General features: G+C 43.7%; 2 protein-coding genes across 4 annotated transcripts in view; one reads left to right on the top strand and one right to left on the bottom strand.

Moving 5' to 3' along the window:
• adck1 (aarF domain containing kinase 1) overlaps positions 1–3,040 on the bottom strand; it is a 781,712-nt gene extending 778,672 nt beyond the window's left edge. For 2 of the 3 annotated variants that reach the window (XM_072493590.1, XM_072493592.1), the window contains exon 1: positions 2,862–3,039. The gene's annotated coding sequence lies outside the window, so the exon portion shown is untranslated. Of the gene's footprint in view, positions 1–2,861 lie in introns of all 3 variants that reach the window. The other variant, XM_072493591.1, reaches the window with a different exon arrangement.
• Positions 3,041–3,325: 285 nt separating this feature from the next.
• Positions 3,326–22,566, top strand: part of snw1 (SNW domain containing 1) — a 30,862-nt gene continuing 11,621 nt past the window's right edge. The window contains exons 1-7 of the mRNA XM_072493587.1: positions 3,326–3,430; positions 9,049–9,202; positions 11,064–11,225; positions 11,502–11,597; positions 13,583–13,689; positions 20,219–20,323; positions 20,647–20,716. Of these exons, the coding sequence (XP_072349688.1) occupies positions 3,417–3,430; positions 9,049–9,202; positions 11,064–11,225; positions 11,502–11,597; positions 13,583–13,689; positions 20,219–20,323; positions 20,647–20,716 (708 nt within the window). The 5' untranslated portion in view covers positions 3,326–3,416. The remainder of the gene's footprint in view (positions 3,431–9,048; positions 9,203–11,063; positions 11,226–11,501; positions 11,598–13,582; positions 13,690–20,218; positions 20,324–20,646; positions 20,717–22,566) is intronic.

Genomic DNA, 22,566 nt, shown 5'->3' with positions numbered 1-22,566 from the left:
GAACTGCCTTCCGAGAAGTTTGCAATCGCCCCTCAATCACTCTCTGAGAGAAGAAAGTGCTTTGAACAGCAGTCTCACCATGGCTGGAACTCTTGAGTGTAACCGATCAAAGCAGTCACAACTGTTTGGTGTTGCTCTTGATGACCCTGGTGAGGAGTAAACACAGCACAGAAACATTGTTTGGAAAGAAGAAATTCATGGTTAAAAAGGCTCTGACTTGCCTCGTTAGTTGATTCAAGTGGTTCCCCACCAGACCAAAGAGGATTCCCCGATGGATTGAGAACCGAAGATAGTCAGAACAGGGCAGATGACATCTAGATCCCGACTTAACATCAATTTCCAGGATTTTACTACCCGGCATGCACGGAAACAGCCCCAGATGGCTGGAAAAACTGCACTTGTGTGTCCCATGCGAAATAGTCTAGAATTAGGGGTTTATAGTCTCAAGATAAGGGCCTTTTGGAAGAGAAATTTCTTCACTCCGAGGGTTCTGAAACTTTGGAATTCTCTATCCCAAAGGGTTATGAATTCTCCATTGTTGAATATATTCAAGACGGAGATTGATAAGATTTTCTGGCACTAAGGGAAGCAAGGAATACAGAGTTAAGATGAGAAAGAGGATTCATGTAGAAGTTCAACCATGATCTTATTAAATAGCACATTAAATTCAAGGCGAGTTGGCCCACTCAAAGACAAGTTGTGTTTGCAAGAGGTTTTGTTAAGAATTGGCTAATAGGACAGTTCAAAGAAAATAGTGGTCTACATAGATTTCGGAAGATGCTCGGTAAGATCTCTCATAAGAAGCTTGTTATAAAACGTCAAGTGCATGGTCCCAACAGGAAATGCAAGAACATAGACAGAATAATGGTTGATTGACAGGGAACAATGGGTTGGGTTAACTGATATTGCTCAGACTGCGGCAATGTTTCAAGTGATGCACCCCAGAGGGATCAGTGCAAAGTCCAATTTTGTCATATCCAGTATTTACAGCAACCAACACCAATGCAGAAGCTTTCTGCCACAAATTAGCTGCTGCATTTTCTACATTACAGCAGTAAACTTGTAAACAGTAAACCCTATTAAGGAAACTGAGGCATATGATCGGCATGGTAGCACAGTGGTTAGCACTGTTGCTTCACAGCTCCAGGGTCCCAGGTTCGATTCCCGAATTGGGTCACTGTCTGTGCGGAATCTGCACATTCTCCCTGTGTCTGCATGGGTTTCCTCCAGGCGCTCCGGTTTCCTACCACATGTCCCAAAAGACATGCTGTTAAGTGAATTGGACATTCTGAATTCTCCCTCGGAGTACCCAAACAGGCGCCGGAGTGTGGTGACTCAGGAATTTTCACAGTAACCTCATTGCAGTGTTAATGTAAGACTACTTGTGATAATAATAAAGATTATTACATTATTATTAGTGGCAACTTAACTCACTTCGTAATCCAGAGGCCCAGGTTAATGTTCTGGAGACATAGGATCAAATCCACACGCACACACCCTCCCCCCGCACCATGCTGGTGTCGTTAATTCAATTAATAAATCTGGAATTGAAAGCTAGTTTCAATAATGGTGACCATAAAGCTATCATCATCCCCTCAGTCTGGTTTATTCTGAGGGGCTGGTTTAGCACACTGGGGCTAAATCGCTGGCTTTTAAAGCAGACCAAGGCAGGCCAGCAGCACGGTTCAATTCCTGTACCAGCCTCCCCGAACAGGCGGTGGAATGTGGCGACTAGGGGTTTTTCACAGTAACTTCATTGAAGCCTACTTGTGGCAATAAGCGATTTTCATTTCATTTGTTCATTTTCATTCACTCATGTCCTCTAAGGAAGGAAATCTGCTGTCCTTATCTCATCTGGTCTCCATGTAATTCCAGACCCACAATATGGTTGACTCAACTCTGCAGTGGGCTAGCCACTCACATAGTTCAAAGGCAATTAGGGATGGGCAACAACTGCTGCCACCCACATCCTGCAAAGAGTTTTAAACAAAACTTCAAAGGCTGTAAAGCATTTTGGGACACCCATGAGGTTATGAAAGCCACTACAGTGAATACAAGTCTTTCTTTCATTTTAACACCAGGTTTTCAGGTACCAAGGAATATTTAACCCACCAACATCATGTGAACAAAGATTAATATTACAATGCAGGAATAGTGATCATGGAGTCAAGGAGTAAGCAGGAGTTGTACAACTTTTGCAGTAGTAGCTAGACAGTCGTAGATCCCACACACGCGCCTGAGTTATACAGGTTGCAATGCACCCAACCCTCTTTGACACATGTTGTACAACTTGTCATAAAGTCAGAGGTCTACAGCTGGAAAAGGCCCTTCGGCCCATCATGTCTGCACAGGTCAAAAACAACTATTTAAGTGTCCAAACCTTATTTGGATAGGCCCTTATTAGTTGAACCTTATTAGCCACATGATTTTATTTAAAATTATCCTTTCCCAGCCTCCCTGAAATGCCAGGCTCTACACTTTACAGATGTGACCTTTCAATCATCCATACAACTAAACCTGATCATTCTGTTTCCACAACCTTTGCTTGCAACTGTATTTAATAATAGGTATATATCGTCGGTACCATGTTGAAATATACTTCCTGACAACCGCCTGCTGCACTTACCGGACAATGTCAACACTCACCTTCGCCCTCTGACACTTGGAGTTTCCCCCACACCCCTGCCGGGTGCTGAGAATGGCACAATCCAACCGCGCAAAGGCCGCTGGGACTTGCAGTCCACTCCGGCCGCCATCCCCGCTCCCTTCACCGGCGGTGGGCGGGGAGGAACTACAGCAGCTCCGGGGGGGAGGGGAGGGGAACCAAGTCCAAGCAGCGCTATTGCACACCCTCCACTAACCTGGATGGACATCACTCACAATGGGAGACCCCCTAACGCCCAGGAGTTATATGGAAAGGCGTTTATTCCGCAGGGAGACCACGGCTCCCCGCAAGGGTTGCGGTTGGCCCCATTAAGCGGCTCAGGGGAGATCTGATCAGGGGAGATCAGACGCGTGTTGCGGAATGACGTCTGTGGCAAAGTCATCAAAGGGACCGATGTGGGATGACGTCAGTCGCAAAGCTCTCAAAGGGACCGATGTGGATGAGGTCAGACGCAAAGCTCGCAAAAGGGACCGCTGCGCATTGCGGGATGACGTCAACCGCAAAGCTTTCGGAAGGACCGCTGCGTGTTGCGGAATGACGTCAGACGCAAAGCCATCAAAGGGACCGCTGCGTGTTGCGCAATGACGTCAGACTCAAAGTCATCAGAGGGACCGCTGCGAGTTGCAGGATGATGTCATCCGCAAAGCTCTGGAAGGGACCGCTGCGTGTTGCGGGATGACGTCAGGCGCAAAGCTCTCGAAGGGAACGTTGCGGGGTGACGTCAAACGCAAGGTGGCGGCGGTAGGAGAAAATGGCGCTGACGAGGTATGCTGTGTTTTTTTTCTTTATTCCCCTCGTTATCCGGCGGCCAGTAAAGTGCCGGATCCTGGGACCCCCCCGCCCCCCCACCCCCCTATCAGTGTCATGACGCTGCGAGGGATCATCGCAGAGGGATCCGGGTCTCTGGAATATTCTTGAGTCTCTGGGATGATCCACTCGGGGTTGCAACTAGGCCCAACAAAGCCTGAGCCTCTGCTTGGCTCTCAGTCGCGTTGAGGAAGCGAGAAGCGCAGGGAGGAGCGTGGCGGAAAAGTTCATACTTGGAGTCACTTTTATTCATTCTCTTACAGGACAGGCCTCAGAATTTAAAGGGACCGTGAAAGATTATTAACCCCAGTGACGAGTGGGGAAGACGGTTTAGCTGTTATTATTCTGATAGTCCGGTTTCTGTCTACAGATTATATGAATATACTATTTACTTGCAAGTATTTTGCTCGTCATACCTTTGGGGCTTGTTCTCCAGCCAATTATGATGAGGTGTGCAATGTCTATGCTGTTAGCACACAGTCGCTGCCATGGAAACCATCACCCAAACCAAAAAGATGCACATATCGGAAATCTAAAATGAAGTGTAATTTTATCAAAAACAATTGAGCAGGAGTGAAAGATGCATTTGGTAGCTTTATCAAAGCTGGCAGAGGAATGATGGGCCGAATGTTCCCCTCTGTTGTTTGATTCAATGTTTCTGAACTTGTTTTGAATAAGCAATGGCAGGTTTGCACTTGCAATGAGATTAACATTATCTATTGTCTGGTAATATTAAAGGAAGGGGGCTGCACATTGGGTCTCAACCTCAATCCTTACCCATTGAAACAGAAATAAAACAAGGATGCAGGTTGCACATTTTGCTATTTTCCTTGCGGCTTTTCCATCTCAAGGTTCAATAATAGTACTTGCAGACATGGCCAAAAGCTCTTAAAATTGTGGCTTATTTTGCCAGTGACCTCATGTTGCTGAATGCCTTAAATAAAACCTAGTTTATTCAAATTATTTTCTTAATATTTCCAAAATTAAAGTTATCAGCCTGTACTTGGTACTTTGGCTTTCCTCATCAATGGAACAGTTCTAGAGAATGTGGACAACTTTACACACCATGCCTGCTTTCTGTCAAATAATGCAAATATCACAAATTAATATTAGGAACAGGAATAAGCCATTTAATCCCTCAGGTCTGCTCTGACATTGTTAGATCATGCTTGATATCTACCTTTGATCCTGACGCAGTGATACCCTTGCCTAACAAAAATCTTTCTCAGTCTTGGAAAATGCCAATTGTCTCCAACATCCACAGCCCTCTGAGGCGGGGAGAGAGTTTTCCAACATTGACAGTGCTGCTTGATTGTGCTCCTCAAAAATCTGTTTCCAATTTTAAAATTATGTCCCCTTGTTATTGCTTTTCCCTTCCAGAGGTTACAATGACAGAGTTACCTAGTTCCTCCCTCTCCAGCTTCTCACATAATAGTGATATTACTTCGATCTAATAGCACAATTTCAGAATCAGAAAGATCTTTAAACATCAATTGTTTTTGGAACTTCCTCACTTTCAAAGCTCCAGGGTAAACAATCAAGTCCACGAGACTTATCCATTTTAATTCCCATTATTTACTCCATTGCCATTTTCTTAATGTGCTGAATATAATAAATTGATCCTCGATTTATTTTTAGTTTTGTTTTAGCGTTGGTATTTTGTTTCTTGCCTCTACTCAAGATAGATACAAATTGCAGTATCAGCTGCATCTGTCTTTAATGCACACTTAGCCACATTAATATATTTCTACAAACTGCTATTGCAAGGATGATGGTGATCTGGTGCGTGGAAGGAGCTAATGAGTTTAAACCAGCTCGGATTGCCACAGAAGAAATGAGGACTGAATATCAGTCTGTTGTGACTATAGCATCAACTCTTCATCTCTCATGTCCATTTCTGTGGTAAAATACAGTTGGTTTACTAAGCCAAATGAATGTTAACCAAAGACATTGCCACTCTTAATACTCAATCACTTTTTGTGTTCTGTTGAGAAATAATCTTATTAGATTCATTGGGGGATTCTCAATAAAAAAAGAAAGATAGTGAAAATGTGCAGAATAACAGTTCTGTGTAACTTGTACTAGTTTGGTTTGGTGCAGAGTTCACAGAGCTAAATTTGTTTCTGGAAATAATCTTTATGTTGGCTTGTCAGTCCACCATACACAAGTGACTTTCTTGCAAGCTTGGTGGTGGGATTGTGTCCATGACCTGCCCATCGGTGAGCTGTGCCTGGCATCTTCTTTGGGAAACAGAATTTGCTTAACTGTGCCTTTAGGGGCTGTAGGCACTAACAAAATCAGCATCTCTAATTACCCTTGAAGATGGTTGTGATCCACCCTCTTGAACCACTCCAGTCTGTGTGGTGTTAGTACACCGCAATGCTGTTTGGAAGGATTTTCTCAGGGACAGTGAAGGAATGGCAATAATTGTTCTAAACAAGGTGTGATGGGGAGTTTAGTTGATGGTGTTCCCATTTATCTGCTGCTCTTGTTCCTCTAGGCGGTAAAGGCCGTGGGTTTAGAAGGTGCTGTTGAAAGGAGGCTTGGCAAGTTGCTGCAGTGCATCTTGTAGGTGGTATACACTACTGCTACTGTGTACTGTTTTAAGGTGGTAGATCGAGTGCTAGGCAAGTGGAGTATTCCATCACACTCCTGCCATAGATGGTGGATACATTTAGGGAGTCAGTAACTGAGGCACTTGCTGAAGAATGTCCGGTCTCTGACCTCTTGTAGTCACCGTATACAATATATAGTATATAATATTACTGGTTCAGTTATATTTCTGATCAATGGTAACCCCCAAGATGTTGATCATGAATGACTCAGTGATAATGCCATTGAATGTTAAGGGGAGATTGGTTGCATTCTCTCTTGTTGGAGATGGCCATTCTCTGGCACTTGTGTGGCACAAATATCACATGCCACTTCTCATCCCAAGCCTGAATGTCATCCAGCTCTTTCTGCATATGTGTACCATTGTTTTTGTTTCTAAGGAGTTACTAATTGCACTAAACTTTGTGCAATCATCAGTAATTCGCATTTCTGAAATGTTGGAGAGAAGGTTGTGAAGAAGCTGTTGATGATTGGTCCTAGCACATTACTCTGAGGAACCCCTGCGATGTACATGAGACTAAGTTGATTGGCCTTCAACAGCCACAACGTTTGTGCTAGAATTTGATTCCCATCAGTGGAGAGTTTTTCCCCTGATTGCCATCAATTCCTGTTTTGCGCGGGCCCCTTGATGCCATACTCTGTCAAATTCTGCCTTGATGTCAAGGACAGTCGGGCTCACCTCACTTCAGTAGTTCAGTTCTTTCGGCCATGTTTGGGTCCAGGCTGCTATGAGCCCTGAAACCAAGTGGTCCTGGTGGAATTTAAACTGAGCATTAGTGAATAGGTCACTGTTGAGTAAAAGCCACTTGAGTTGATAACACCTTCCATCATTTTGCTAATGATTGATGGAAAACTAATGGCACAGCAGTTGACTGGTTGGGATGTGTCCTTTTTGTGGACGTGACATTCCTGGGGTAAATGCTGTTGGTATAGCTGCACTGGAACAGCTTGGTTTGGGATGCAGCCAAGTCTGGGGCACAAGTCTTCACTGCTGCTACCATGTTGTTGCCAGGGTGTTTCTGTATCAAGTGTATTGAGCGATTTGATTATTTCACATGCAGGGAACCATAGTGGCTGAAGACTGGCATCTGTGATGTTGAGGATGTCAGGAGTAGGCTGAGGTGGATCATCCACTAGGCACATCTGGCTGAAGGTGGCTGCAATTTCTTCAGCCTTATTTTTTGAGCTGATGTGCTGGGCTCCTCCCGCATTGAGAATGGAGATGTTGGCGAAGTCTGGTTTGTTTTTAATTGTCCCGGATGTGGCAGCACTGGCTGAAGACGGCTCAGTCTTTTCTTTTGAGCTGATGTGCTGGGCTCCTCCTGCATTGAGAATGGAGATGTTTGCGAAGCCTGGTTTGTTTTCAATTGTCCCGGATGTGGCAGAACTGCAGGGCTCATAACTGGTGCATTGGTAGTGGGAAAGCTTAGTTCTGTCTATAATATGCTGCAAGCACGCAGCTTCACCAAGTTGGCATCTCATTTTTGGATGCCTTATGCTACACCTGGAAAGCTGTCCTACATTCTTCATTGTGATATGGTTGGTCCACTAGCTTGTTAGTAATGCTCAGTGTGGAAAACGCTGCTGGATCTGTCCTGAATCAATCCCATGTAGCATGGTGGTAGTGCAACCAAACACAATGGAAGGCATCTTTATGAAGACACAGCCAACATCACAAGGACTGTGAGGTGGTCACTGACATGCACAAATGCATCTTTGACATTTAGGTTAGTAAAGATGGGGTCAAGTAGGTTTTTCCCTATTTTCTACTTCTCTTAACATCTGCCGCAAACCCATTCTATCAGATATGCCCATCAGTGGTGATGTTATCCACCTGCTCTTGGTGATGTGTATTGTAGTCCCTCCACCAAGTGTGCGCTCTGTGTCCTCACTACCCTCAGTGTTTCTTCCAAGTGGTGTTTGACATGGACGAGTACCAACTCAGCAGCACAGGGAGGGCGGTATGTGGTAATCAGCAGAAAGTTTCCATTCCCAAGTGATTTCATGGGGTCTGAAGTCCAATGTGCAAGACTCGTTGTGTGGCACTGTGCCTTCAACTCTGTCACTTCAGCAGGATAGCCCCAGAGGTGGTGGTGATGGTGTCTGGGGCATTGGCTGTAAGGTATGATTCGGTGAGTATAGCTATGTCAGGCTGCTGCTTGACTCGTCCATGTGGCAATTCTCCCAGTTCTGGCACAAGCTCCCAGATGCTAGCAAAGAGGACTTTGCCGGACTGACTGGGTGGTCATCCAGTTTTTTAAATTATTTATCATTTATTTCGTGATTGATACAACTGAGTGGTTCACTTGGGCATTTACGTAGGTGGTTAATGGATCTGGAGTCATATGTAGACCAGATAAGGACAGCTAATTTCCTATGCTAGCATTTTTACAGCAAACATGAAGTTTTATTTTTTAAATAGATTTAGAGTACCCAATTATATATTTTTCCAATTCAGGGGCAATTTAGCGTGGCCAATCCACCTAACCTGCACATCTTTGGGTTGTGGGGGTCAAGCCCACACAGACACGGAGAGAATGTGCAACCTCCACATGGACAGTGACCTAGGGCTGGGATTCAAACCCGGGTCCTCAGTGCCGTAGGCAGCAGTGCTAACCACTGTACCATGTGCTGTCCCTAAACATGAAGTTTTATGATCATCATTACTGAGACTAACTTTTTATTCCAAAATTATTAATTAAATTTAAATTTTCCAGGTGCCATAGCGGGATTTGAACTCCTGTCTCCGGGTCATTAATCCAAGCCTCTAGATTACTAGCCCAGAAGCATTAACACTGTGACACCATCCCATAGTCATGGCTAACTGTGTCTTTGTACCACTTGTGAAATGAAATGAAAATCGCTTATTGTCACAATTGTTGCTCATTTGGTGATTGTGGAGATTGTCTTGCTCCTGGCGAATGCAATGGTTATAATAAATGTATTTTTCTTTTACTTTCAAGTTTTCTGCCTGCGCCAACCCAGCTGTCCCAGGACCAGCTGGAAGCTGAGGAAAAAGTTCGCTCTCAACGAATTCGACAGACCGCATTAGTGGCATCGCGGAGAGAACCTCCACCATATGGACACAGAAAGGGATGGGTTCCTCGATCCATGGAGGTAACATCTGCAATGTCTTGGCATGAGAAAATCCTGTGATTTATTCCGTATCGCAAGATTAGTCCATCATATGCTTAAATGTTCAGCCGCAGCACTTCGCATTGTGAGTCAATATGAAGATGTTAGTGGCAAGAAAGTAAATCTTTCCAATCATTTGGATCTTTAGCCCTACCATCTACTGAGCAAGAGACTGAATAGGTCTCAGTGAATTGCAGTTGTTCAATGTTTGTCCTAGAATTGCTGCAGCTTATCACAGTGGGGGGGATAAAGAATATATCTTTGCTAGCATGTTTATGTTTGTGTCAAATGTTTAATCGCTTTCGTGGACGTATCTGCCAGTCACATTTTGAGGTTAGCCACTAACCTCATACATAGTAGGCAGTCGTCAGATAACACTGCATAAGATAAAGTACTGGAAATGCACGCCAGGTTTGTCAGCATTTGAAGAGGAAAGGCATTTCTGGCCTAGGCTTCATCAGAACAGATGCTGACAAGAGTGTGGTTTTTCTGCAATTTATTACAAACTTCTAGCGTGTGTAGTTTCTTTTTAACCTGGGCGACACGGTGGCTCAGTGGGTAGCACCGCTGCCCCACGATGCCGAGGACCCAGGTTCGATCCCAGCCCCGGATCATTGTCCGTGTGGAGCTTGCACATTCTCCCCGTGTCTGTATGGGTCTCACCCCCACAATCCAAAGATGTGCAGGGTAGGTGGATTGGCCACGCTAAAATTGTCCCTTAATTGGAAAAAAATTGGGTACTCTAAATTTAAAAAAAACAGGGTGAGCCTTGTTGATAAGCAGATCATATAAACAAGCAAAATTAGAATTCAGAATTTAACATGGAAGCCATTTGTGTCGAATCAACACTTTGTGACAGGCCTGACATGTCGTCATTGTATGGTTTTGGTGAAATGCTGTCCATTGTACTGCCTAAAATCAGGGCTTTATTGGAAAGAACATTTTTGACTGGTAAATGCCAACTAAGGTGGAGTACAAAATGTAATATGATTGGAGGTGTCCGTGCAGCTGACTGCCGCCTCATTTGTGGACTTCAGCAGTACTGCTGCACCATAAATTTGAGAGACAGGAAACTCCACGGGTCTGAGTGTAGGTTGAACACACTGTCACAAAATTCCATCATTAGGCTGGTTTATCTCCCTTACCCTGTCCTCAATCAGGCAATTTTTAAAAACAGAAGAATTTTGCTTTACATGCAAAGGGAATTGTACCTCTGTGGGCCCATTCATGGTCTTGTGCAGAGAAATATGTTCCCTTTTTTCCTCCCAACAAAACTGCAGGAGGTGGTGGCAGCGGTCAATCTATAAACATCGGAGGGAACTGTGCGGAGGCTGCATTGGGCCAGTGCCATAAAACCTCGAACAGTTTGTCATCTTTTCAAAGTGAGAACTTGGCAAGATATACGATTGTCAGAATCTGTAGGAATTAAAACCAGTGAGCCGGTACAGTTGTCTTCCTCGATAAACGTGTGTGTGCTGCCACAGTAGTACTTAACAAAGATAAGTTTTTCTTTATCAAACATGAGTACAGTCAGTAAAGGGGCTGGTTTAGCACAGTGGGCTAAACAGCTGGCTTGTAATGCAGAACAATGCCAGCAGCGCGGGTTCAATTCCCGTACCAGCCTCGCCGAACAGGCGCCGGAATGTGGCGACGAGGGACTTTTCACAGTAACTTCATTGAAGCCTACTTGTGACAATATGCGATTATTATTATTATTAAAACTGACTATGTTTCATAAAATGTAAACAACCAATATGATTTTGCCCCTGCAGAGCTCCTGAGTGTGACCTGGGTTCTACAGCTCTTGATGATTAAGATTTTGGCTTTGTTTCTGTTCATCCAGGATTTTGCCGATGGAGGTGCATTCCCAGAGGTCCACATGGCACAATTTCCATTGGAAATGGGCCGCAAGAAAAAGTCATCCAATGCACTGGCGATTCAAGTGGATGCAGAGGGAAAGATCAAATTTGACGCTATTGCTAGGCAAGGGCAGTCGAAAGACAAGGTACTGCAACATGTATCATAACAGTGGTCCGATTCTTCTCCACGGACCTGTTAAATTGTTCTGTCTTCCATTTCCAGTAGTAGAGCTTGGAGTGTATTCCAGGTAGTCATGTGCATCAAATGCTCCATTATTCTGTTTCTCATGTTGTGCCAAACAACATATTGTACAGTTGTTATGAAGTAGTGGGGCTCCATCTTTCATTAGATATTTGCTATCCAGTTCTGAGTCAAATAGTTTTTTGAGGTATTTGAAAAATAATGATTTTTCCCTGTCTAGGTGATCTACAGCAAGTTTACAGATCTGATTCCAAAAGAGGTCATCAATGAAGATGACCCAGAGCTGCAGAGACCCGATGAAGAATGTATAAAAGAGGTGTGTTATTTATTACTGGTTTTAGCATGAGGTGTGCAATTGTTCTGAGGGATAGTATTGTCAGTTAAAAATGAAATGGTGAGGCACCTGATGGGAGATTTGGAAAGATGAATCAAAGTGGGCTGATCTATCCAAACCACCACATTTGTGCATTGTCAAGGCACTGTGTTCATCAAACTGTTGAAAGGCGTGCAGAATTGAAGATCCCATGTCACGTTTTGAGGTGAGAGCCTTCCCTGGCCGATTCCACCAAGTACATTAAACTGGTTGTTTCACTCAATTTGAGTGTAAAACCTTGCTGCTTGTGAATTGGTTGTTTCGCTGTGTAATCAATAACTTTTGCATAGCACTTTCAAGATTTTCTAAAAATTCAATAATGCTTTACAGATAATCACATGGAACACAGATGTCTTAGGAGGAAGCAGATTAAGAGGGGTGACCAATATTTTGGTCAAAATAATGGGGCTAGGGGAGATTGTAAAGGGAGGTCGGAGGAAAGGAGCAAGGGTTTAGGTAGAGCAATCCAGAGAGTATAATCTGGGTGAGTAAAACCTCTGTCACTAATGGACAAAAGTGAAGGCAGGGACTCCATCTTGTCAAGTGACTTGTTGGCGATGGAGCACTTTGGAATTTCCTGGGGTAGGGAAGGTGCTATCCTAGCACAAATCTTTCCTTAGTCAACATATTGATCTTTGTGTGTTGAACTTTGTTCCCCCTGGGCAGCACGGTAGCACAAGTGGATAGCACTGTGGCTTCACAGCGCCAGGGTCCCAGGTTCGATTCTCCGCTGGGTCACTGTGCGGAGTCTGCACGTTCTCCCCATGTCTGCGTGGGTTTCCTCCAAGTGCTCCGGTTTCCTCCCACAGTCCAAAGACGTGCAGGTTATGTGGATTTGCCATGATAAATTGCCCTTAGTGACCAAAAAGGCTAGGAGGGGTTATTGGGTTACGTGGATAGGTTGGAAGTGAGGGCTTAAGTGGGTCGGTGCAGACTTAATGGGCCGAATGGCCACCTTCAACACTATGTTCTATGCAACATCCTGGGGCACTTTGTTATATGAAAGGTGCTATATTAAGCTGTGATGTTCAGTTCATCTCTTAAATCACTGGACTACAAAGTGTGCTGAATCCGTTGAGATATTTTATTATAAATCTATTTATTTTGTTAGCGTAAAATGGGTGTCCATGTACTGTAATTAAGTTGGATATGTTTAAGCATGTTCTGCACGTACACACCATCCAAAGGTTGCATCTGGGCTAATTGCCCCAGTGAGATTCAGGGCAGAATATATGCAAGTCAAACTTTTTCTTGTTCCTGAGCGGTCTGATGGCTCAGTTGATAAATATACTGCACAGTGCTCTACTGAATCATACCATCCATCAAAATTCCAGCTGTTTCTTTGCCCCCCCCCCCCCCGTGTTGATTAAGTTAATTTGTCACATTGGCTGTAACACTAATATATAGAGAGGGGAAATCACTGTTACTCCATTCTAAATCATAATTGTTCCTGCAGTAAAGTATATGTGCCTCGATTGTCAGTGACTTATCTGTGATGTGCCTTGTAGCGAAATATTAACAGTTAAGATTCACACATGAATGGCCACTGGAGTGAGGTATTGGAGGCCTGTCCACAATTCTGTGATGGTAAAAGTGGAGAATCCGCATGAATACTTTCAGCACCACTGACAATCCTGTGCTGCAGTAGATTGTGTGCGGTCTGTTTGTAACAAAGCTGTAATGTCAGTACAATTGGAAAGAAAACTCCTTAATTGTGGATCGGATTATGCTGTAACCATTGGGAACGGGCAGCTTCATATGCTCTGTGAAATGATGTTTCTAACACTATAGAGTTTCACAGTTGACTTTGCCATGGGCGAAATAGTCCTTGAAAATTAAGATTAAGGTTCGGGGAACATTGACCATATGAAACCTGGAGGTAAAGAAATGCACATTAAGCTTCTAAATTCTCTTTATTTTCATTGCAGTTGACCGAAAAGACACGTTCAGCTCTTGAAAAACAAGTTTCACAGAAGGTTGCAGCAGCCATGCCCGTTCGGGCAGCTGAGAAACTGGCCCCTGCACAGTACATCAGGTTAGAAGGGCCACCCAAGTGACTTTCTTTAACTAAGTTAATTTGCAATAATAGTAATAATTTAGGAATGGCAATAGTCCATCCAGCCCCGTGGGCCTGGCTGGTCTACACTCAATTTCATCTTTGTTCCTTTTCCCTCGATATTTAAAAAAAACAATCTGAGTCTTGAAATGATCCAGTATCCACAGTTTCTTGGGGAGGAACAAGTTTCAGATTTTTCTTACCCGAGTCCTGATTTCATTTAAATTCTAAACTACCTAGCTCTAATTTTGGATGCCTCTGCCAGATTAAAACATTTCTCTGAACCTGCCCTATCGAATCACTTTATCATTTCAAAATCCTCCATTAGACCTCTAAACCCAACAGCAGCTTACATTTATTTAGTGCCTTTAATATAGTAAAATGTTCAAAGACATTTCACAGGCAAGTTATCAAACAAAGTTTAATACCAAACTGTACAAGGAGACATTAGATCAGAAAACCAAAAGTTTGGTCAAAAAGGCAGGTTTTGCAGATGTCTTGCAGGAGGGCGGAGAGGTCTGAGGGTGGAATTCTAGAGTTAAGAGGCCAAAGTAGGTGAAAGCTTGGTTGCTTATGTTGAAATGATTAAAATTAGGGATGCTCAAGAGGAAGTAGAATTCGTATGGATGTAGATTTGGAATAACAAGGGTAAGAAAACCATTGGTGCAGCTGGGAATAGCTTATAAGCTTCCTAACAATCGTTAAATCGTTGAACAGAACATTAAGCAAGAAGTAATTGGAGCGTGCAATGATTGTGATGGTCTTTAATCTTCATATAGACTGGATCAATCAAATTGGCAACGGTGGTCTGGAAGATGAATTTGTAGTATGCTTTTGTGACAGTTTCCTGGAACAATACCTTGTGGAACCAACTAGGGAAAAAGTAATGTGCAATGAGGCAGGGTTAATTAACAGTCTCGGTGGACGTTCCTCTGGGAAAGATTGATCATAATACAACTAAATTCAATTTTAAGTTTGAAAGTGGCATATTCCATCTTGAACAAGAGCCTGAAACTTAAGCCAATTACATTGGTATGAGGAAGAAAATGACTATGGTTGATGATAGCGTCATAGGTCTACAGAACAGAAAAGGTCTTTCAACCCATCATGTCTGTGCTGGTCAAAAACAACCAACTAACTATTCTAATCCGATTTTCCAGCACTTTATCTATAGCCTTGTATGCCTGGGATTGGAAGTGCACATCTAAATACTACTTAAATGGTATGGGGTCTCCGCCTCCACCGCCCTTTCAGGCAGTGAGTTCCAGACTCCAACCATCCTCACTACCCTTCTAAGCCTCCTGTCCCTTACCCTAAATCTATGACCCCTGGTCATTGATCCCTCCACCAAGGGGAAACATTTATTCCTGTCTACTCTATGTATGCCTTTTATAATTATACACGTCTCAATCCTGCCCCCCTCTGTCTCCTCTGCTCCAAGGAAAACAACCACTGTTTATCCAATCTCTCTTCATAGCTAAAACTCAACATCTCGGTAAATCTCTTCACCCTTTCAGGTGCTATAATATCCTTACTATAATGTGGATTCCAGAACTGCACACAATACTCTAACTGTAGACAAACAATGTTTTATACGATTCCAACATAATCTCCCTGCCCTTAAACTCTATGCCTCGGCTAATAAAGGCAAGTATACCATATGCCTTCTTAACCACTGTATCCACCTGCTCTGCTACCTTAACGGACCTGTGAACATGCACATCAAGGTCCCTCCGATCCTCAGTGCTTCCCATAGTCCTGCCGTTTATCATATATTCCCTTGCCTTGTTTGACCTGCCCAAGTGCATCACCTCACACTTATCAGGGTTGAATTTCATTTGCCACGGACCAGCTCTTATATACTCCTGTAATCTAAGAATATCCTCCTCACTGTTTACCACCCCACCAATTTTCTTATTATCCACAACTTACTGATAAACCCTCCTACATTCATGTCTAAATCATTTATATAAACCACAAACTGATCCCTGCGGGACTCTTCTGGACACAGGCACCCAGTCGGAAAAACGCCCCTCGACCATCACCCTCTGCTTCCTGCCACTCAGCCAATTCTGGATCCAATTTGCCAAATTTCCTTGGATCCCATGGGCTCTACCATCGTTGTCAGTCTCCCATGTGGGATGTTATCAAAAGCTTTGCTGAAGTCCAGTAGACTACATCAAATGCAATTCCCTCATCTACACACCTGGTCACCTCTTCGAAAATTCAATCAAGTTGGTCAGACATGACCTCCCCTTAACAAAACCATGGTGACTGTTCTTGATTAATCCCTGCCTCTCCAAATGCAGATTAATCCTGTCTCTCAGAATTGCTTCCAATAGTTTCCCTGCCACTGAGATTAGGCTGACTGGCCTGTAGATTCCTGGTTGATCCCTTTCTCCCTTCTTGAATAATTACTACCACATTGGCTATCCTCCAGTCCTCTGGCTCCTCCCTTGCTTCAACGGCCTGGGATACATTTCATCTGGCCCTGGAAATTTGCCTACTTTTAAGCCTGCCAGACCACTCACCACCTCCTCTCTGTCTCTTTAATTTATCATAGTCCTTCTCCATTATTTCTATACCCACACCGTCCCTCATCACAAGTGAACACTGACACAAAGTATTCATTTAGAACCCTATCTATGCCCCTTGGCTCCACACACATTACCACACAGGTCCTTAATAAGTCCTACTTTTTCCCTAGTTATCCTTTTACCCTTAATGTACTTGTAAAACAACTTAGGATTTTCTAGTATCCTTTCCTGTCCCCTTTTCGCTCTCCTAATTTCCTTTTCAAAATCCCTTTTGCACATTCTATACACCTAGGGCTTCTGCTGTTTTAAGCCCTCGAAATTTGTCATGTTTGGATTGTTTATTGTCACGTGTACCGAGGTACAGTGAAAAATATTTTTCTGCGAGCAGCTCAAACAGATCATTTAGTACATAAAAAGAAAAGCCTCCCTTTTTCTCCTTATCCAATGCTGTATTTCCCTCGATATCCAGGGTTCACTGGATTTGTTGGTCCCAACCTTTGTCTTGATTGGAACATGTTGGCCCTGGACTCTCCCTATTTCCTTCTTGAATGTATCCTACTTTTCTGTCACAGATTTACCTGAAAGTGTCTGCTGCCAGTCCACTCTGGCCAAATCATATCTGATTTTATTAAAATCGGCCTTCTCCCAGTTTAGAACTTTGATTTCGGGCCCATCCTTGCCCTTTTCCATTACAATCGTGAATCTAATGGAGTTATGCTCACTCTGTACAAAATGCTCCCCCCACTGATACTTCAACCACTTGCCCAGCTTCATTACTAAAAATTAAGTCCAGGACCACCCCCTCCCTTGTTGGACCTTCTACGTACTGACTTAAAAAGTTCTACTGGATGCATTTTAAGAATTCCACTCCCTTTAAACCTTTTACACTATGGCTACCCCAGTTAATGTTGGGGAAATTGAAATCCCCATCTATCACTACCCTGTTACTTCTCTAAAATCTGCCTACATATCTGCTGTTCTATTTCCCTCTGACTGTTAGGGAGCCTATAGTACACTCCAGCAATGTGATTGCTCCTTTTTGATTTTTAAGTTCAACCCATATGCCTTCAGGTGAAGAACCTTCTAAGATGTCATCCCTCCTTACAATAATTGGTTCCCAAAATTGCAACCGCCCCTCCTCTTACGCCTCCTCCCCTATCTCGCCTGAAGATCCAGTATCCTGGAATATTGAGCTACCAATCCTGTCCCTCTTTGCAGCTTCCTTGAGCACGGGTGAGATCTGGGAGTTCAGGTCCGTTGTACCCTGAAGGTGGCAACGCAGGTCGATAGAGTGGTCAAGAAGGCATACAGCATGCTTGCCTTCATCGGATGGGGTATTGAGTACAGGAGTCGGCAGGTCATGTTACAGCTGTATAGGACATTGGTTAAGCCACATTTGGAATACTGCGTGCAATTCTGGTCGCCATATTATCAGAAGGATGTGGATGCTTTAGAGAGGGTGCAGAGGAGGTTCACCAGGATGTTGCCTGGTATGGAGGCTGCTAGCTATGAAGAAAGGTTGAGTAGATTAGGATTGTTTTCGTTGGAAAGAAGGATGTTGAGGGGGGACCTGATTGCGGTCTACAAAATAGAGAGGTATGGACAGGGTGGACAGCAACAAGCTTTTTCCAAGAGTGGAGATGTCAATTACAAGGGGTCACGATTTCAAGGTGAGAGGGGGAAAGTTTAAGGGAGATGTGCGTGGAAGGTTTTTTACGCAGATGGTGGTGGGTGCCTGGAAGGCTTTGCCAGCAGAGGTGGTAGAGGCGGGCACGATAGCATCATTCAAGCTGCATCTAGACCGATATATGAATGGGCAAGGAACAGAGTGAAGTAGATCCTTGGAAAATGGTGACAGGTTTAGATAAAGGATCTGGATCGCGCAGGCTGGGAGGGCCGAAGGGCCTGTTCTTGTGCTGTAATTTTCTTTGTTCTTTGTTCTTATATCTCAGTGACAGCAATGACATCATGCCTCCATGTTTTAATTTGTTCACAATCATTATGCCTTGTTCATCAATCTCCTTGCATTCAAATAAATACCATAGAATCTTGCCAAACAAGATTTGGGTAAATAAAATAAAAGGCCTGGCAATAAAAAAAGCAGTGGTAAACATTTAAGGAAACAATTATACCCATTGGAAACACAGGGAGAAATATCTATCCGTGCCTTACTGAGGAGGTTAAAGATAGAATTAGATTAAAAGAAGAGGCTAATATGGTGGAGAATGGAAGTAAGCCTGAGGATTGGGAGTGTTTTAGAAAACAGCAAGGAGCACCAAAATGTTGATCTGGAAAAAATAAAATATTTGGACAAACTAGCCAGAAATATAAAAGCAGATTGTCATGGCGTTTAAAAGTATATAAAAAGGAGAATAGCTAAAGTAAATAGTGGTGCTGGCAGACAGAAACAGGAGATATTATCATGGTGATTGAAGAAATAGCAGAAACATAGAACAAACATTTTGTGACTGTTCACAATAGAAGACAAACTACATAATAGAGAGTAGCCTGGAGACTAATAAGAGTGAGGAACCTGAGGTAATTGGTATCAGCAGGGAAAATGTCATAGATTGTCATAGAATTTACAGTGCAGAAGGAGGCCATTCGGCCCATCGAGTCTGCACCAGCCCTTGGAAAGAGCACCCTACCTAAGCCTACACCTCCAACCTATCTCCGTAACCCCACCTAACCTTTTTTGACACTAATGGCAATTTATCATGGCCAATCCACCTAACCTGGACATCTTTGGACTTGTGTGAGGAAACCGGAGCACCCGGAGGAAACCCATGCAGACACGGGGAGAACATGCAGACTCTGCACAGACAGTGACCCAAGCCGGGAATCGATATAATTGTCTTGGAGATGGTAGAGCAAAGTTTCATTAGCTTGTTTCCTCGGATGAGAGGATTGTCCTATGATGAGAGGCTGAGTAGATTGGGCCTGGATTTTAGAAGAATGAGACATGATATTGAAACGTATAAGGTTCTGAAGGACACAATAGGGTAACTACTGAGATGTTTCTGCTGGCTGGAGAAATCTATAACTTGGGGGCACAGTCTCAAGATAAATGGCCTGTCGTGTGGGACTGAGATGAGGTGAAAAAATGTTATGAGTCCTTGGAATTCTCTGCCCTCGAGGGTTGTGGATGTTCCATCATTGACAATACTTAAGGCTGAGATAGACTGATTTTTGGTTTCTCATCAATGGATATGGAGAGCAGGTGAGAAAAAAGGGTTACGGCAAAAGATCAGCTTTGATCGCATTGAATGGCAGAGTAGGCTGCAGGAGGTTACAGAATTTGGGTGTGGCAAGGATAAGAATTTCTAAAGTTAGGACCGTGCCAGATCAAGAGTCAATGCAGGTCAGCAAGCACAAGGGTGCTGGCCCATTTTGCAGAGTTTTGAATCCGCTTCAGTTTATGTAGGCTGGAAGATGCCGGCCAGCAGAGCATTTTTAATGGTCAAGACTGGAGGTAACAGGCCCAGCTCAGAGTCAGGAATGACGTCCAAATTGCAAATGGTCTGGTTCAGACTCACAGTTACCAGGAAGTCGTTGACTAGAGAGCGGAGTATGTGGCAAGAGACCAAATATAATGGCTTAGGTTTCCCCAGTGTTTGGCTGGGAAAAAAATCTCTGCTTATCCATTATTGGATGTCAGACAAGCAGTATGCCAGATCAGGGGCAGTGTGGGATTGAAGGGGCAATGGTGAGGTCGAGCTTGGTGTCACCAGTGTACATGTGGAACATGACATTGTGTACACGAATAATCTCACTGAGGGGCAGCATGCAAATGAGTACCAGGAGGGAGCCAATGATCAATCCTTGGAGGCACAGGGACTAATGGTGCAGGCAGGGATGGCAAAAGAAGCTACAGCCACAGTCTAATTTTTAAGAATTAAGTTGTGTAGGTATGTAAAAATTAACCATATCAGCACGTTAAATGTTTTTTTTTTCATTTTCCTTGTGCTCAGGTACACTCCTTCTCAACAAGGTGTTGCTTTCAATTCAGGAGCTAAACAGAGAGTTATTAGAATGGTGGAAATGCAAAAGGACCCAATGGAACCTCCTCGATTCAAGTAAGTAGATACCAGTGTAGTGTCCAGATCTTTCAACGGTGGAATTCTATTTTTAATGGTGCTTCACAATGGTCGTGCAATTTCCTAACAGCCAATGTAAAATTTTGAAATAACGTCATGAAATCTGAATGTGCGTATGATTTTCAAGGGTCCCGGCATGACACTTCAGTGGGATCAGACAATTTGATAGTTTGGCAGTTCCGCTTCCACTATCTTCCAGTACTGAGGCTCCATTTGGATCAGAAAACAACATGTATTTCTGACTCTGCTGTTACTTTGCATGTTGATTATGACCAGTCCTGTTCTGTCATCTTTGCATTTAGGATTAATAAGAAGATTCCTCGAGGTCCCCCATCGCCTCCTGCACCTGTCATGCACTCACCGAGCAGAAAGGTAGGGGAACAATCAATTAATGCAAGATGATATTGCTTGTCAGTATTTCACAGAAGACTTTACTGGAGTATTTTTCTAATGTAGTTATGCTGTCTTTTATAGCACAGCAGCAGAAGTCTAGATGAACTGTGATGTCCTCATCAAAGCCTGACTGAGTGGTAACTTTGTTGGTCTAGAAACAATGAATTAAATCCTCAACAAAATGATAGCTTTGGTACCGTTCAAACGTGGTTACTGCAAATGGATTAAAACTTGCTGTGTTATCTTTTGGCAGCAAGGTGAGGTTTGTCAGAAAAACGAAGTAATGGGGCTTGATGGATCAGAGCAGCAAATTACTAACAGCCCACACAGCCCTGCAACTTGCAGTAGAGAAATAAAATACCTGTACAGTATTCTGCAGCAAAGGAAACCTGTCATAGATCTTTGATTTATTGGGAAAGACATCATCAAACGTGCCTAAAAATAGATTTAGAAACAAACATTGCCTGCATTCTAAGGCCTATTTGGTTTCAAATGTTAACTAAGGTTAATGATGATGCTCTGAACCCATGGATATTTGCGTGCCTTTGCATAATCAATTTTTAAACTTACTTTCTATCAGTTTTTCTCCCCCTATGAACATGAAAACAGGGATCACAGTGACCGTATGGGCAGGAGTGACCACCACACAGTCCTTGTGAAGATGAAGTCCCATCTTCACATTGATGACACCCTCCATGTTATGTGGCACTCCCACTGTGCTAAATGGGATAGACTTTGAACAGATCTAGCAACGCAAGACTGGGCATCCAGGAGGCGCTGTGGGCCATCAGCAACAGCACAATTTTACTCAACCACAATCTGTAACCTCATGGCCTGGCACACCCCCCACTCTACCATTACCAGCAAGCCAAGGTATCAACCCTGGTTCAATGAAGAGTGTAGGAGGGTATGCCAGGAGCAATACTAGGCATACCTAAAAATACATTGTCAGCCTGCTGAAGCTACAAAACAGGACTGTTTGCATGCCAAACAGCATAAGCAACAAGTAATAGACAGAGCTAAGTGATTCCACAATCAACAATCAGATTTCAGCTCTGCCACATCTAGCCGTGAATGATGGTGGACAATTAAACAACTCTCTGGAGAAGGAGGCTTCACAAATATCCTCTGCTGGTTGGAGTCATTCCTGAAGCAATCCATGTTCAAATGCAGCAAGACCTAGACTATCCAGGCTGGGGCTGACAAATGACAAATTAAATTCACTCCACACCATGCTAGGCAATGACCATCTCCAATAAGAGCGAATCTATCCATCGCCCCTTGACATTCAGTGGTATTAACGTTATTAGATCCACTACTATCAACATCCTAGGGGAACTGACCTAGCCATATAAATATTAGGGTGGCAAGTGGGACAGTAGTTAGCACTGCTGCCTCACAACGCTACGTTCGATTCTGACCTTGGGCGACTGCCTGTGTGGAGATTGCACATTGTTCCCGTGCCTGTGTGGGTTTCCTACCACAGTCCAAAGATGTGCAAGTTAGGTGCATTGGATATGCTAAATTATCCCTTGGTGTGGTTATGGGGATGGGTGGGGGACTAGGCCTAGTTTAGTGTGCTCTTTCAGTGGGTCGGTCCAGACTTGATGGGCCGACTGGCCTCCTTCTGCACTGTGGGGATTTTATGATTGTGGCTACAAGAGCAGGTCAGAGACTAGGAATCCTTTGGCATGTAACTCACTTCCTGACTCCCCAAAGCCTGTCTACCATTTATAAGACACAAGTCAGGAATGTGATGGATTACTCTCCACTTACCTGGATCTGTGCAGCTCTAAGAACACTCAAGAAGCTTGACACCATCCAGGATG

This window comes from Scyliorhinus torazame, chromosome 2 (genome assembly GCF_047496885.1).
Source record: "Scyliorhinus torazame isolate Kashiwa2021f chromosome 2, sScyTor2.1, whole genome shotgun sequence".
Classification (NCBI taxonomy): Eukaryota; Metazoa; Chordata; class Chondrichthyes; order Carcharhiniformes; family Scyliorhinidae; genus Scyliorhinus; species Scyliorhinus torazame.
This window is presented reverse-complemented; position numbering and strand designations above follow the sequence as displayed.